The 16,889-nt window shown below is 43.2% G+C and overlaps 1 protein-coding gene across 2 annotated transcripts in view; it reads left to right on the forward strand.

The window, feature by feature from the left end:
• The window catches only part of PAMR1 (peptidase domain containing associated with muscle regeneration 1), a 95,227-nt gene extending 78,540 nt beyond the window's left edge, over positions 1-16,687 (forward strand). Inside the window, exons 7-12 of one of the 2 annotated variants that reach the window (XM_008269766.4) lie at positions 3,438-3,488; positions 6,246-6,458; positions 8,225-8,291; positions 11,481-11,713; positions 13,067-13,359; positions 15,597-16,687. In XM_008269766.4, coding sequence (XP_008267988.2) covers positions 3,438-3,488; positions 6,246-6,458; positions 8,225-8,291; positions 11,481-11,713; positions 13,067-13,359; positions 15,597-16,133 — 1,394 coding nt within the window. In that variant the 3' untranslated portion in view covers positions 16,134-16,687. The remainder of the gene's footprint in view (positions 1-3,437; positions 3,489-6,245; positions 6,459-8,224; positions 8,292-11,480; positions 11,714-13,066; positions 13,360-15,596) is intronic. The other variant, XM_008269767.4, reaches the window with a different exon arrangement.
• The last annotated feature ends 202 nt before the right edge of the window (positions 16,688-16,889 follow it).

The raw sequence follows: 16,889 nt of genomic DNA on the forward strand, positions 1-16,889 counted from the left end.
GTCGTGGTGGGCAGTGATACACTGGGGAGGATTCTGTTGCTGTTTCACACCAGGGCTCTGCCCTGAGTCTGTGGTTAACAGAGAGTGAAGAGGTGAGTCCACTCCCTAGGTTAAGGATGGAGAGTCTGGAATTTTTTTTTTTTTTTAGGTCACATGCAGTATCATTGATTTGAGGTCTAGAAAGGCAATGGCATTAGCGGGAATTAAAGAATCGCTTCTCCTAACAATATCTCCATCGTGTCCCTATGTACTCCCTGTGTTGCCATCATCAGGCCCACTTCTTACAGAGTGCTGAACCTTGTTCCCTCAGCAGGCTTATACTGAGTCTGACTCTTGATGAAGCAGTCAGATAGGAGACAGCAAGACAGAACTTTATTTGCTTTAAGTCAGCTTAAATCTCACTGGATCTAAGACTTGTGATTCAGGCTTGTGAGAAATTCAGTTTCAGTCATTGCTGGGCCAACCTCTGCTCATGGTTGCGTATGTCATACACACAGCTCTAAGTCAGCAGGGAGGGTCCCCTAATGGCAAACTCCAGGTCCACACTGTCTGGCTTGAGGCAGCCCCTTGTCTTAGATGACCTGATCCCTCCAGGTAAAGGAACGTGGCTGCAGCATTGCTGGCCTGGGGTCTGAGAGTATGTGTGGGGGCTGGAGACCCTCTCAGAATGATCTGGCCTTTAGTTGTCTGGCCAATCATCCTCCTTCAGATCTCATCATCACCCGAGTGCTGAAGGACATGTAGGGCTGGATGGCTAAGCTAAGAAAACTGCCTTCCTGGAGTCCTGTCACTCCTAGGCATACCCACGAGGAAAGGCACACAGGGCCCCGATTTATTAAAGGAAATACTCCCAGGATGAGCCAGTAAGGCAGCTGGGGAAGCAACCAAGCAAGAGTGCTTTGGGCTAACCTCTGAGACTCAGCTGATCCTAGGAGGGTTTGGAGGAGCATGAATTAACACAAGCAGCAAGAGCTTAGCTGTTGTACTTGCACACTCTTCTGTCATTGGCTACAGGCCATCTGAGATGCGTATAGTGGAGGGAAGAAAGACTCAAAATTCTCCAAGGAATTTTTCAGCTTTCCATTTGGTCAAGATTGTGCCCATGCCCAGGGGCAAGCCTCTGAGGAGTGCAGGTGCCAGCTCCTGGCAGGCAAGCACACGTGCAGAAGTCAGGGAGTGGGCCTGCTGAGCTGAAGGATACGGGGGACATGGAGGGGACACCAGGGCGTCCCTGGCAAGAGCCATCACCTGTGCTTTGGAGAAGTGGCATCGCCATGAACCATCTCATCCAGCTGCTCTGAGAAAACAAGGATGAGATTTTTCTTGAAGTGTTGTTTAAATAACACTCCAGAGAAATGCCTCTCCAGTTACTATTTTTGTTCACATGATAGCATGTAAGGGTATTGCTAAACTCAGTGTGCTTAATGTCCCAAGGGGGAGTCCCCAAAGTAACAGGGAAATATGCTATTAATTATTAATCACAAAATACTTTACATAGCAAGGCCGGAGCCAGCACTACTTCATGGCAGAGATGTAGATGTTTTAAATTCTCATTTGGCTTTGCATGAAAGCATCCGTCCCATGGAGGAGAAGCGAAACATAAAGCCCTTGAAAAGTCAGATAGAAAAGAATCATGAATCTGTTCAGTAGGGGGACTATAAAGGGTTCTAAAAGGAGAACGCATGCGGGAAAAGCAATCACTTTGAAATCTAACCGTGGGGAGGAGCTCTGATGAGATCCAGATGCCTGCACACCCACCAGGTAGATGTCTAAACTGGGAGCAAAAAGCATGGATGGAGAAAGTCCTTGAATTTTCTTCAAAAGCATCATAGGAGAGTGTGCAGCTTTGGAAAATGCTTGAAAATAAATGAGAGAAGAGGGAATAATGCCCAGGGATTGATACAGGGATATAATTTTTAAGGCTTCATTGTGCAGGATTAAAAGAGAGAAATGTAGAGACACTGTGGTTGGTCCCCAGTAGTCTAAATCAACATACTGGATGCAGGTCTGGGAACCTATTATGGACACACATTACTGGGAGCCCAGAAAATGGAATGGAACATTGTGTTATGCTTGACTAAGTCCAATAAGGGGCCTTTAGATTTCGCTGTGGGATTTTCTTTAAGGTGTATTAAATTTGGGGAAGTGGTGTTTAAAGGTAGTTGGATGTTTTGTAAACAAATGCAAACAAGGGAAAAGGAAACTGTGTTATTTCAATTACTCTTAAAATGCAGCTAGCCAGGTAAATGTTGTTATTCCTGTTTACAGATGAGGAGAGCAAGGCTTGAAGTAATTAGGTAATTTTGCTAGGCCTAGTTCATTAAGTAGAAGAATGAATAAAGCTAGCCGTTTATCCATTCCACCCACCAAAAAATATTGACTGAGCACTTACTGTGTGCTAGTTTCTGAATACTAAGGAAACAAATAATTATTGGAACCCATATCTCTATGATGCTGGAAGCCATTCTTTTTCCACCAGAGACTAGTGAATAGATTTTTTAAAATAGCTTAATGAAAAGTTACATTATTCTACGATTATGCAAGATATGAAAGTGATTTGCACAGGGGGAGTATACAGGAACACACGAAAAAATATCATTAAGGATTTGTAGGTTTGATTTGCTAAGCAAGGGGGACCCAAGTTATTTTGCTGGATATTTAATAGGAAAATAAATAACAATAAAAATAATAAATAAGTGTATGGATACATTTTATGATTACTTCAAGAGAGTACGAAGAAGCAACAATCATTCCTAATGACACAAGGCAGAGATAATGACTGTAATTATTGTAAAGTATGTTGTTCTATCTTCCTCCTCCCCATCTTGGATGTGTTAAAATATATTTATGTGCAGTTTCTTTAATATTTATCCAACTTGGGATTTTGTGAACCTATGGATTATGTCTTTCATCACTATAGGAAAATGACCAGCTATTACCTCTGTATATTTTGTTTCTCCTCCATTCTTTCTCTCCTCTTCTTTCGGCATCTCAATTACCTGTATTTATTAGCTTTCTCACTGCATATGCCATGCCTCTTACATTTTCCTGTGCAGTTTTTACTTTTTGATGCTTCGGTCTGCATTTTCAAGTTTTCAGTGTACTAGTGTTCTTCAGCTCTATCTGACTTTCCATTGAATTTGTTCACTGAGATTTTATTTTCTTTCATTGTATTTTTCAGTTTGGGGTTTTTCCTTTGGTTATTTTTTTAGGGTTTTCAGTTTTCTGTTGAAGTTCTGAATCTTGTCTTTTATTTCCTTGAATGTCTTCAACGTGAGTATTTTAGGTTGTGTCAGATAACTACATTATCAGACTCATTGTTTCTTTTATTTTCTTGATTTTCAGCCACATAGTCTTTCTGTCTTAGTCAGTTAGGGCTGTGACAACAGAATACCACAGACTGGGTGACTTAAACAACCAACATTTATTTCTCACAGTTCTGGAGGCTGAGAAGTCCAAGACCAAGGCACCGGAAGATGCGTTGTCTGGTGAGGGCCTACTTCCTGGTTCCTAGATGGCTTTCGTTCTTGCTGTATCCTCACATGATGGAAGGAAGGCAAGAGCACTTGCTGGGTCCCCTCTGATAAGGGTGTTAATCCCATTCATGAGGGCACCACACTCATGGTTCAGTCACCTCCCAAAGGTACAACCTCCTAAAGCCATGATATTGAGGGGCTTAGGATTTCAATGTATGAGTTTGGGGGGGAGGGGAACAAAAATTTAGAAGACTGCACCTTCCATTGGATCCTGACTCGGAAGCATCACTTGGCTTTACCCTAATGACATTCCATAAGCAATAATTGAAAAGCAAACAGTAGTTCTCAGAGTTGTCCAGTCTAAGACATCATCAAGTTCTTGGAGACCCTTGATTTAACTGTACCTTTTCTGGGGTTGAAAGCAAGGAAATAGTACATAAAAGTAAACATGTGACCTAATTTCAGGAAAGTCAGCACACACATCTCAGAATTATATAAATATAGCAATATTCCTCTGCTTTAGCCAGAGATGTTTGCGTCTCCAAAAGTCACTGTCTCTTTAAGTCTTCTTTAAGCCTCTGTGGTGAGAAAAACAGAGGACCTGGATTGCTGTAAATCTTTGTTATCTCCAAGGGCTCAGGAACCATCCAAATTTCCTGTGAGTTAAATGCACATTAGATTTAACAGAAACATGATCCCTAAGAACCTTAGGATGACCAGTCATGAAGTGGTAGCCTGGCAGAACACAGGATCACTTCCTTCCAAGAGAAGAAAAGCAATTTTCAGACTAAGCATCAAAACCCATGAAAGAAAGCATTTCCTACTTTCTGCCATGGTTGATGTAGCTGGAGTAGACTTCATTTTCCCTCAGTGTTCTAGGACTGATCTCGAATATCACCCAATCTTTCTTAACCATGAGCTTTATCAAAGCTCAAAATGGATAAGGAACTACATTTGAATTACACGAATCCTAGCCCTCTGTTAGGCTATCTGGCCATAGTTTCAAATACTTGCTTGAGCCATAAGTAAGGGCTAAGGCCCAGTTAGGGATACCTATCTAAGCAGGGAGCTACTTCTCAACTCCAGTTAATTGTTGGTATGTAGGAACACAGACACAGGACTTCCAGAAACAAATTGTGTTAGAAACTATTTAACACAAATTTTATGTAAAATCTCCTAATTTTCATCTTTTCAAGTATTCCACTTTTTAAAATTAGCAGGTATAGCACACCTTGATTCTAAAGTGATTGCAGCAGTCTGCGATTCTCCATGGGTGCCTTCTGGACTACACGTTCAGAATTGAATGAGTCCATACTGTAAGAAGGAAGCCCCAGCACTAAAGCAACACAGACTGATTTCTCTGCCTCTTCCCCCCACTGGGGTTTTCTGAGTTTACTTGGAGTGTCAAAAAATGCTTTGCCCTTCCTATACCATCTCAATAGTTTTAAACAGCTTTTTTGGTGAAGTCCCCTTTTTACTGTTAAAGGTAGGGGTTTTTGATTCATACACTTGTGAAACTGCTTGTAATACACAACCTAAGAGCACACAGAATATCATTGAGACCATCTGCCACATGGTCTATAGGCAATCTTCGAATGTGCAAACCAGTAATCGGCTTATTGTAGCAGTTTTGCCAAGGAGCATGTAGGAAAGTTATTAACTTATTTTTGATGCTCAAACATTGTAGACGTGTTATCTGAATGGAGATTCTTTTCTTGCCTGAAGTCAAGCCAGTAAGTAGTGTGGGAGGTAATTGTGACAGTTACAGGAATAAAAGTATGTCAAGGGCATAATTGCATTGCATGGGGACTGTTTGATGGGGATGAACCTGTGTCTTAGAAGAAATGATTAAAAAGGAATCAGGGAGTCTGACACAGCAATTGGTACCCAAATTCAGTAATTAAAGACTGAACTCTTTGGGAGCCTCTCTCTGTTTCCTTAGGCAAGTCATTTTCAGTACTATGTCATGATCGATTTGAGAAAAATGTCTTCCCTATCTGATAGAGTATTCCCAGACTATATTTAAAATCCTGTTCAGTCCTCAGAATAGCTGGTGATGCCATTTCTACTTTAAAGTAGCTGTCCAAAAGGAGTTAAAGAATAGAACTGTCTCTGTAAGGAAAATTGAGTGTTTAAGTATTCCCACGTTTATATCTGGTGATCAGAGAGAAATGTGTTACATCTATTCAATTGTATTGTATTCTCCAGTAATTCTTAATTATAACTCTCAACCCACATGTATCTCATTCCTGCTGAGGAAATATAAAATCTAAATTCATTGTATATATGCACTCTTATTTCTAATCAGTTCTTGGTTTTGGATACCACACAAATAGGAAACAAACTACTCTAATTGCCCAGGCTTTAGGGAACAAAGGAGATGATACACCAACACTGGAAAACAATGACCCATAGATACTGACAATAAAATCTAGATGAATATTTGTTTTGTCCAGGCCTGCCCAGCTCCCTGAATTCAAGGGAAAAAATGAACACAATCCTATGAGAGCCAGATTTGGTGTCAAATTTAATTATACAGAGAATGAACTATTTCTCGATTTAAAAATACAGCATTTACAACAAGGGAAGACATGTCTAATACATGTATTTTCTATTAAGAGACTTCTCTTGGTAATTCTTTTCAGCACCACTGTTTGCAGGCTCTATGCCACTATATTTTTAATTCATTGAAATATGAAAAGATTATATTCTAACTCTGGATGACTCAGACTTTCAACAGTTCTTCTTTTCTCCTCTTTTCACTTTTAGTCCTTGAAGAAAGAAACTGCTCCACTCCTGGGGGCCCAGTGAATGGGTACAGGAAAGTCACAGGAGGCCCTGGGCTTATTGATGGGCACCATGCAAGAGTCGGCACTATTGTGTCCTTCTTTTGTAACAACTCCTATGTTCTCAGTGGCCCCGAGAAGAGGACTTGCCAGCAGAATGGAGAGTGGTCAGGAAAACAGCCCATCTGCATCAAAGGTAGCCTACGGATGCTTCTGAAATCGGTAGATAGAGATGGGGTTGCTGGACTTTCTGAAAGACTACGTGAATGGTTTTAAGTCCCTGGAAAATGATTAAATTATTTTTCTCCCTTAAGTTCTCCCTGGAACCCTGAATAACTCTTAGGTTGGAAATTATCCCTAAAAACAGTTTCTTTTCTTGGTGCTTGTAGGGGGTGGGGGGATGGGTGGGGAGAAAGGATTTCAAGAGGCCCTGCCTACCCTAATCACAGCATCTTGAGGAAGTCAAGAAGAGTGCTGTGGTTATCAGAGGAATTTAGGAAAGATGATGGTACAAGGTTTTATATATGCAAATCCAATGATAGAATTGAAGCAATTTCTAAGCCACATTTATTTATATACTATCAGTGCAATAGGAAGCTAGTGCTAGAAAGAAAATAGACAAGCCAGCCTACGTGAGGGGAAGTTTGAGATGTTAAAATGTTAAAAAATACAGACACTAATTCCCTGAGCATTCAAGGAGTAGTTGTAGGAACAGGTTAGCAGTGTCTGTTCAGAAAAAAGAATCAGCGTTCCTGAGTTAGGGATAATTGCACAAAGCCAGTACGATCGGGGCCAGCTTGGAGAGCTAGGAAGGACTTGGAGATAGGAAGATGGGAGAATGTTGCAGATGAAAGGCTGAGGAAAAGAGATGCAGACAGCAGTGAAATCATCAAGGTGGGGCCATATGGAAATCTAGGAAGTAAATTAAAACTGTAGGTTGGAACCAGAAGACTGGAATGTCATACAAGGAAGCTGGGACCTTGCACACTGGCAGTAGGAGTGTGTAGTTCCTATTGCAGGCATGCACGAGTTCCCTCAGGTTAACTACTCCTCTCTTTGGGGGCAGGGAGCAGTCACAATGATCTGCCTGTTTACTGGAAAGAAAAGCATGTTCTTGTCCTAGATTATCCAGATAATTGCCCAAATCCTCTACTCTCCCTTCTGGGTGTTTGTCAACAAACTGAAGCATGGGAAAAGCAATGAAAGAGAAAGGTTTGTGAAAGGAATGAATCACTTGAGACTTTAGTCAGAAGCGACCTTCGTCCTCACTAGCACAGATTCTAGTTTTTTATTTCATTAAGTATGGGAATGGCGTTACGTATGTCCTTGGAGATTTTTGTCAACTCTTCCCTTACAAATTAATACAAGCAAAGTTCTCTAGGTTGCTAATTAGACAAATGTTGGCTGCTTGATTGGGAAAGTGAGATGGAACGGCTTCCTTTTCACTTTTGAAGAAAGAAAGACTTCAAAACAATGGGACTGGGTTTTGAGTTGCCTGAAATGATTGTTAGGGGCGTTCATTACAGGGAAAGGACGTGGAAGAATCAGTTACCCAAGACTTATGTGTGGCTGACAGTGCTGTGTGGTTTCAAATTAGAACCTTCCAATTCCTTCTGTGGCATTGATTTTATAACATTCACTTTGACATTTATCACATTTTGATTCAGGCTTGCTAATACTAGTCGCAGAAAGAGATAATCTGAGCTATCAACAGCCATTGTCCCAAATCACCTAGGTAGAACACTGACCCTAGCTGGGTTCTTAGGAGGGGTTGTCTGTGTGTGTGAAAGGCAGCACACTCTTCCTCAGTGAGCTGCTCAACCCTGGCTGGCGTGTCAAACATTTAAAACCTGGGGACCGTGCAACTGGTGTCCATATAAGGTGGTCAGGTATGAAACTGAACTTGGTGATGTGAACAGTGAATATGGAAAAGGATTACACAGCATTGTCTGTTTTTCCTAGCCTGCCGAGAACCAAAGATCTCAGATCTGGTGAGAAGGAGAGTTCTTCCAATGCAGGTTCAATCAAGGTGAGGTTGAAACACTGAACTCTGCTTCAAAGGCTAGTGTTTTCTCTCCCATTCCCTTTCCCTACTTGTGTTTGGCCAAATACAGTCTTGGGGGTTTGTAGGGAGATTTGGTGCTAACAGGTTATAAAAGAATAGGGTTTGTTCAGATGCACACTAGGAAGCTGCCTTTAGCCAAGGGGTAGCAGCTGTTGGAAGATGTGCCAATTTCATGGGATCATGGGAAAGTAGATGGCTGATGGGGATGATCTTTGAGTAACCTGATTTTAATACTTACCTTCCTGAAATTACTCTGTGTTTTTTTATGGAGGCTTCTGGGGAGAGGACATGTATACGGATGTGGCCAGCCATCATTTAGGAAGATGTTTTTGGTAGTAATGACTATAGATGAGCCAGACTGGCGGAAGCCAGGATCTAGACAGGGATGACCATCTCTGCTGAGGGGTGGGAGCCTTCATGAATCCCCAGCCTTTTCCTGGGAAAGAAAGAGGTGGGGAGAGAATATTCCCATTTCTTCTCATCTCTCCTACCTTCTCCTCGCTTTCCACTACAGTAATGTGTGTTCTTGGGTTTCCCACCATCACTCTAAGCATAATTCTACTTTGAAAACTGTGCTCATGGCTCTTTGTATCTGGCTTCCACTGGAATCAGTGAGGCCTACTGCTTCCCTTCTTTTAGTTCTCTGCTCCAGGGTTTGCCTATCAGAGATTTTTCCCAACCATTCTGTGTGAGATAGGAGCCTCACCTCCATTGTGAGGGCCAAGCTGACTCCTTTTTACCCACTGTTCTCTAGTCTTCAGCATGCTTCTCTTTTTATCTTTGCTTCCCTCTCCACCTCTTTTCTTACATATATCGTTTTGGTTTATTGCTTAATTTCTCTCTTCCTTTCCATTCCCTCAAAATGTGAGAGTTATAAGTACAGGAACGTTATCTGTTTTATTCATGCTGAAGTTCTAGCACATGGAATGGTGCCTGCTACATGTAGGTACCCCATATTTATTGAATGAATTAGTTTGATTGACAAACAAGGATTCAAGATCTGGTTTTGCCTCTTTAGTCCTGAGCTGAGTATTCTTGGCCAAGTTCGTAAACTTGCTATGCCTTACTTTTCTCTTTGAAAAAAAAAAAAGTAGCAATATTCATAATGTCTCCAGGGATTGTTGTTAGGATTAAATGCAACATGAATATGAGGGTCCTTCAAAAAGCTCATGGAAAATGAATTAAAATTTTTGTGCAGAAAGATTTTGAAATCCATACACATGAGAGTTTTTACAAAAGTTCATTAAAAATGTGTATTATATTAAAAACTATGCATGTAGCTCAAATTTTTTTGCACCAAAATCAACTTACCATTTTAATTCCATTTGGCCATTAACCATTCTGAAGTACCCTTGTAGCTAGTATTTACTGCTGGTGCTATGTGCTGCTTGCTCTTCAGAATACTTCATTAGTTCAATTTATTCTCACACTAACCTGTGAGATGGATGTTGTTACCAATTTATTACGTTACTATAATGATGATTTTCTTATAGATTTTATGACTGATGGGTAAACTGAGACTCAGAGAAGTGGAGTAACTTGCCCAGGGTCACATTGCCTGAAGAAATGGCAAAGTCAGGACATAAATCCAGTATCTGACTTTAAGGTCTACTCCTGCATGCACTAGGCTTTAGGCCTTACCTGAAGGACTTAGCAAAGCACTTTGCACATATATTCACCTGTCCATGGTAGCTTACATTAACAGTGAGTCCCAGTGGCCAGAATGGACTCCAACCAAGTGACCTGGAACTTTGATCAGTCAGATATCTTCCAGTCTCTCATCTTTTCTCTGCTTGTTTCATTACATTTTAGTCTTTCCTTTTACCCGTGAGGCATTTCCATAAGAACCCTAGCAGCAGAATTCAAATCTTCCCCTTTTGGTCTCTTTGATTGCCTTGGGGTGAACCCTCCCCTAAGTGAGATCAATCTATTCTTCTCAAGAATCTATAGAAGATCCCCTGGGCTAGTCAAAAAGTCCTCTGGACTTCCTCTTTTAAAGCAGTTTTGTGGGAGATTAGGTGGCAAGGTGTCAGATGTCTCATGTAAATGAGAAAGCAAGCCGAAAACATGGTTGTAAGGGTCTTTCTGCAAGACAGGAGTCAGAGGTGGGGGGTGTATGCCTATTCTCAGCTACCAGGGCTCACCTGGGAGCCTCCAAAGGCAGGGGAGACCTTCAGTGACCAGGAGATGAGTTTGTTTGCAAGTTTGGAAATTCCCTGAACTACAGACCTTGTTCTTTCCATGAGATCAACATTTGCTGAATGAAATAATATGAATGGAATATTTTGCTTTGAACCAAGCACTGTGCAGTAAATAAATTTCTTTGATTATAATCAATGGGGTGGAAATTGTGATTGCTGTGTCTGTCTTGGGTGCCACCTTCCTTTACTGTGTGTCCTTGAGCTCTCTCACTTACCTCTCTGGGCTTCCTCCCTCCACTCATTAAACAGATATGAACACATCAGTTCTTAAAGGAATTTCAGCTTGCCACTGACAGTCATTATGCACCAATCTAGGGTGAACTCATACCGTACCTTGTATGCTCGTATACCCTAAGATTCTTGGAGTGGCCTCTGGGGCCCTCAAGTTCAGGGCTCATTTGATATTCCTTTTCACATTTCATACACAACCCCTTGTCTTTCTCTCAATCACTGTTTCCCTAGAGAAAATTCTATTCTCTGAGGTGAACTAATTACATCTGCTAATTGCTAAATCAAACCACTGTATCAACATAGTTTAGTTCAAGTCAATTCCTAATATTGCCTCATTATGATAATGTTTAGAGAAATAAATATGCCTGGATTTCTCTCAAGCAAATGGACTCCCTTTTCAGTTTAATTTTATAATTATTCTGATGTATGTGTGTGTCTGCATGGATAATGTACCTTTGGATAGCAGCTATTATGCTAGATATTATCCTCTTTGGTTAAAATCCTTGGCAGCTGGACGCATGCCAGGAATGGAAATGGAGGAAAAAAATGAAGATTGAGATGGGCAAGGGAATTTGCTCAGTGATAGAAGTGAAGTGTTTAGGAGTCAGAAAATGAGATAAACACTTTTTCTTTCTCTGTAACCAAATATCTACAAGGGGACTGTCATGGGTGTTCAAGAGCCACAGTGACCATCTTTTGCCCTGCTTTGTCTCTGGGCCAGGGAGACACCGTTACATCAACTCTACTCAGCAGCCTTCAGCAAGCAGAAACTCCAAGGTGCCCCAACCAAGAAGCCGGCTCTTCCCTTTGGAGACCTGCCCACTGGGTACCAACATCTTCACACCCAGCTCCAATATGAATGCATCTCACCCTTCTATCGTCGCCTGGGGAGCAGCCGGAGGACTTGCCTGAGAACTGGAAAATGGAGTGGGCGGGCCCCTTCCTGCATCCCTAGTGAGTCGAATTCATCCTTGGTCTTGGAGTATTTTCCATCTTCCATGGCCATCGTTGATCAACCATTAACCCCACTGAGGACTTCCTGGGAAAGGCTTCTTGTCCAAAGCAAGGGTCCTCCCATGCCTTCTCTAGTTTGATAATATCTGCCTGGTTAGGGGTTCCTCCCTTGGACTTAAACTTACAACCTTAGAGAAACTGACTTACTATATCTTAGAGGCATATATGAGGACTTCCAAAAGTTCATGAAAAAAAATGGAATGAAAACATGGGAATTAAATAATAATACACATTTATGTGGAGTATTTAAAATACCCTCATACTTTTGTGTGGATAATTCTACCATATTTACTTGGAGAAAAGAAAAGAGAAGTTATTAAATACCAAGTGGGAGAAGGGTTAAAGGTGCCACAGGACCTCCTGTTGGAGCCTCAATTTTCACACTCATTGTCTCATTAGGTTTCTTTCATGATTGTTATTAATTATCCCATAAGGTTATGGTGATGATTCCTGAGACAATATGCATATGTGGAAGCATCTAGAGTAGGGGCTTGCATATTCTAAGCTGCCTTCCGCATCCTGTTTGTGAAAGGAGAATAGAATAGTTGAGTTTGTTGTGGCCAAGTTCATCATGAGAGCCTTGTGTACTTTGATCCACATCCGTGCATCTTCTCTTTCAGTCTCCTTAGAAACTCTTGGAAATGATTGTTATGGCTCCATTGATTTTTTTTAAGATTTATTTATTTATTTGAAAGTGAGAGTTACACACACACACACAGAGAGGTCTTCCATCTGATGGTTCACTCCCCAGATGGCCGCAACAGCCGGAGCTATGCCGATTTGAAGCCAGGAACCAGGAGCTTCTTCTGGGTCTCCCACGCGGGTGCAGGGGTCCAAGGACTTGGGCCATCTTCTGCTTTCCCAGGCCATAGGAGAGAGCTGGGTCAGAAGTGGAGCAGCTGGGTTTCAAACCGGCACCTATATGGGATGCCGGCGCTTCAGGCCAGGGCATTAACTCACTGTGCCACAGTGCTGGCCCCATTCATTGATTTCACTGGTAAGGAAACTGAGGCTATAACATATTAGGCAGCAATCCTATTGATATAATAAGTACCTGGAATCAGAAGCTGGTTTCATTTCATGGAAAAACCTCCAGTTTTAACTAGATTTTTATGGCCAACCATGCCAATGGTGGTTGATTAGTATTTAAAGGGAGAAGAAGAAAACCAGGTTAGATAGCTTCATGGCCATCCTACCCATGGTAGTACAGGCTTGGGTTCTGATTAAATGACACTTTTCTCTTTGGGTGGGAAGATCTGAGTTTGTCTTACTGAGCTGGTGTTTTCTCCACAGTCTGTGGAAAAATTGAGAACATCACTTCTCCGAAGACTCAAGGGACACGCTGGCCATGGCAGGCAGCCATTTACAGGAGGACCAGCGGGGTCCATGATGGTGGCCTGCACAAGGGCGCCTGGTTTCTGGTCTGCAGTGGCGCCCTGGTGAATGAGCGCACAGTCGTAGTGGCTGCCCACTGTGTCACTGACCTGGGCAAGATCAACATGATCAAGACAGCGGACCTCAAAGTTGTCTTGGGGAAGTTCTACCGGGATGACGATCGGGATGAGAAAACCATCCAGAACCTTCGGGTGAGAGAGCGGGAGCAAGCTGGAAACTGGGGCTATGGCTCAATTAGCTCCGAGCACAGGAAAGCAGTGACAGTGTCAGCCCTGTGGCCTTAGCTTGTCAGCAGCCAGCCCAGAGAAGAGCATGTGCCAGGGGCTCCGTGTTTCACACTGACAGATACTGGCAAAGGGACATCTGGGGGCTCACATCTGTGACACATCTTAAAACACAGTCTTTGGACACTATGAAGCATTTGTTCCTTTAATAGCTTTAAAAGTAAGAGAGAGGCAGTGATCATCTGTCATTGTGGTCATCAAAACTTAATTACCTAGAAGTAAAATATACAAGTATCTCTCCTAGTACCATGGATTATAAATTATAATGAATCAAAGACTTGGGAAATTACTCACTTAATGGCTGGCCGTGCCTGAATGCATTTGCCTCACAGATGTTGTGTGTTGTTATTGCACCCTTGTAGCCTAGTACAGTGCCTAGTTCCAAGTGGCTTACTAGTCAATATTTCTTGAGGAATAAAATTTAATCACCTGCTACCTTTGGGTCTTTTTAAATATTTTTTATTTTTATTTTTTATTTATTTGACAGATAGAGTTTGCAGACAGTGAGAGAGAGACAGAGAGAAAGGTCTTCCTTCTGTTGGTTCACTCTCCAATTGGCTGCAGTGGCCGGAGCTGCGCTGATCCGAAGCCAGGATCCAGGAGTTTCTTCCTGGTCTCCCATGCGGGTGCAGGGGCCCAAGCACTTGGGCCATCCTCCACTGCTATCCCAGGCCACATCAGAGAGCTTGGACTGGAAGTGGAGCAACCGGGACTAGAACCTGGTGCCCATATGGGATGCCAGTGCCGCAGGTGGAGGATTAACCTAGTGCCCCACGGCACCAGCCCCTACCTTTGGGTCTTGCCTTTGTACCTTTGGGTACACAGATAAGTTTCATCTAAAACCCTTATAATCAATTTACAATCTACTTCTTTTTTAAAAGAAGCTTATTTTTATTTATTTGAAAGGCAGAGCAAGAGAGGAAGGAGAGGGAGAGGAAGAGGGGGTTGGGGGAGAGAGAAAGAGAGAAAGAGAAAGAGAGAAAGAGAGAGAAAAAACTCTTATTCACTGACTCACTCCCCAGATTCTCACAACAGTCAGGGCTGGGCCAAGCCTGGAACTCTCACATAGATGGCAGGGATCCAAATACTCGAGCCGTCATCTGCTACCTTCAATGAGTGTGCATTAGCAGGAAGCTGGGGTGAATATAGAGAGCTGGACTTGGTCACAGAGACTCTGATATTGGATGGAGGCTCCCAAGTGGCAGCTGAACCTGCAGCACCACAATGCCTGCCCATACAATATATTCCTCTCTTGACATGCCTCCCTCCCTTTCAGTCATTGACCCACTAATCTACCCATCCTCCCATCCCCTCACCCATCCATCCATCCATTCATCCATCCACCACTCAGCTGCCTATCCACCAATCCATCTCTCTACCCACTGCCCATCCATTGTTGAGCTCCTGCAATGTGTCATTCAAAGCAAATAGAGACAGAAAAGCAGAAGTCTTCTCTGACAAATCCAGGGGCTTGGGGAGTAATGGACCAATTTTTCATGATTAGTGTGACTCAAGAGGGGTTCCAAGAAATATACCCAAATGGAGTTGAAGTAGTAAAACATACTCGTATAAATTTAAACAATTATAAGATATCACAGATGTGAGCTCCTGGATGTCTGCATCAAAGAGAATAATCAGCAAAGAATGCATAATCAGGGAAGATTTGGTGGGAAAGTCTTGTGGAACATTTCAGGTGGGCTGTCTATCATGCTGACTTAAAGGTAAACAAAATGTTCACAGTAGGACAGAGGTTGCAAACTGGTAGCCCGTAGAGGTTTACCTTCGGTAGCACTTGGGTATATTTTCTGAATCAGTTATTTGCCAACATTTAAACATTAGGATGTTTTAGATAAAAATGTGGAGTCCACTCCCAGCAACGTTAAATGCTAGCCCTGTTTCTGCATGGCAATGGTTGGCTGGAGAGAATTGGCCACTGCACTCTCTGATCTAATGCAGCACCACCTGCCAGGCCCTGGTAGGCATATTGGTTACAGCCTTGGAAATAGAGCAGCTGTTTTGTATGATTCCTTGAGTAAAGTATTTCCAAATAATTGCAGCTGTATCTTAGACATTTTCTCCTGCCTCGCTTATTCCTGTCTGTTGCTGAGTTGGACGTTCACTACTTCCATTCTTTGCATTTGTAGATTTCCGCTATCATTCTGCATCCCAACTATGACCCCATCCTGCTGGACGCTGACATCGCCATCCTGAAGCTCCTGGACAAGGCCCGCATGAGCTCCCGTGTCCAGCCCATCTGCCTCGCAGCCGCTCGAGATCTCAGCACTGCCTTCCAGGAGTCCCACATCACTGTGGCTGGCTGGAACATCCTGGCAGACGTGAGGAGCCCCGGCTTCAAGAATGACACACTCCGCTCAGGGGTGGTCAAGGTGGTGGACTCCCTGCTGTGTGAGGAGCAGCATGAGGAACACGGCATCCCAGTGAGTGTCACTGACACCATGTTCTGTGCAAGCCGGGACCCCTCTGCCCCTTCTGATATCTGCACTGCAGAGACAGGCGGCATTGCGGCCATGTCCTTCCCGGGCCGGGCATCCCCTGAGCCACGCTGGCATCTGATGGGGCTGGTGAGCTGGAGTTATGACAGAACATGCACACACAGCCTCTCCACGGCCTTTACCAAGGTGCTGCCTTTCAGAGACTGGATTGAGAGAAACCTGAAATGAGTCGGCTGCAGGCCTGCCTGTGCAGTAGCTTTGCCATGTGGCCATGTGATAGGTATGCTGCATGACACGTGGTGGATCTGAAGTGTGATTTTGCCTGTGAACTTGGCTTTGCCAGTGCTTCTGCCTGAGGGACCTCACTCACTGGAGGATGAGCAGAGCTTGGTTTCTGGAGGTTTCCTGACTGCTTGGGAAACCATTTGGAAGACAACAGGGCTTGCAAGAACTGAGTTTTCAAAGAAGACCGTGTGAATAGAAAAAGAAAATCTCCCCATTCAACTGACCTGGTGGCCTCCCCCACCTTTCTGTCATGTGGTCATGATCAGCTTTGGTTGAAGGAGAGCTGACCCGAGGAGATCTTGGCTTCAGAAGGCCTCTTTCAAGGCTGCGATCAAACCAAGTTCCAGAGAGCTGCCTGCAGAGCAGCCGAGGGGAGTGGAGCTGGCACATGGCGCATGCCTCTGTGTACATTGCCATGGTACAATCTGGCCCTTTTCTCTCCCAATCTGTACACATTTTAATAAAACAAGGGTTAGCTTCTGACCTATAAAACAAATGTGCTACACTCTTATGTCTGTATGCTCTTCCTCGGAGCTACCTGGACAGGGCCGGCTCTTTAAAATAACAGTGAGGGTTGTAGTTTCCAAATGGTATTTTAAGACAAGGGCAATGTCACCTTTCTGACACCACCTGTGGGAGCTTGGTGAGTCATGGGCTGGGAGAAGAGGGACATGGGTGTTATCAGATATAGCACAAGAA

This window comes from Oryctolagus cuniculus, chromosome 1, assembly GCF_964237555.1.
Source record: "Oryctolagus cuniculus chromosome 1, mOryCun1.1, whole genome shotgun sequence".
In the NCBI taxonomy this organism is placed as follows: Eukaryota; Metazoa; Chordata; class Mammalia; order Lagomorpha; family Leporidae; genus Oryctolagus; species Oryctolagus cuniculus.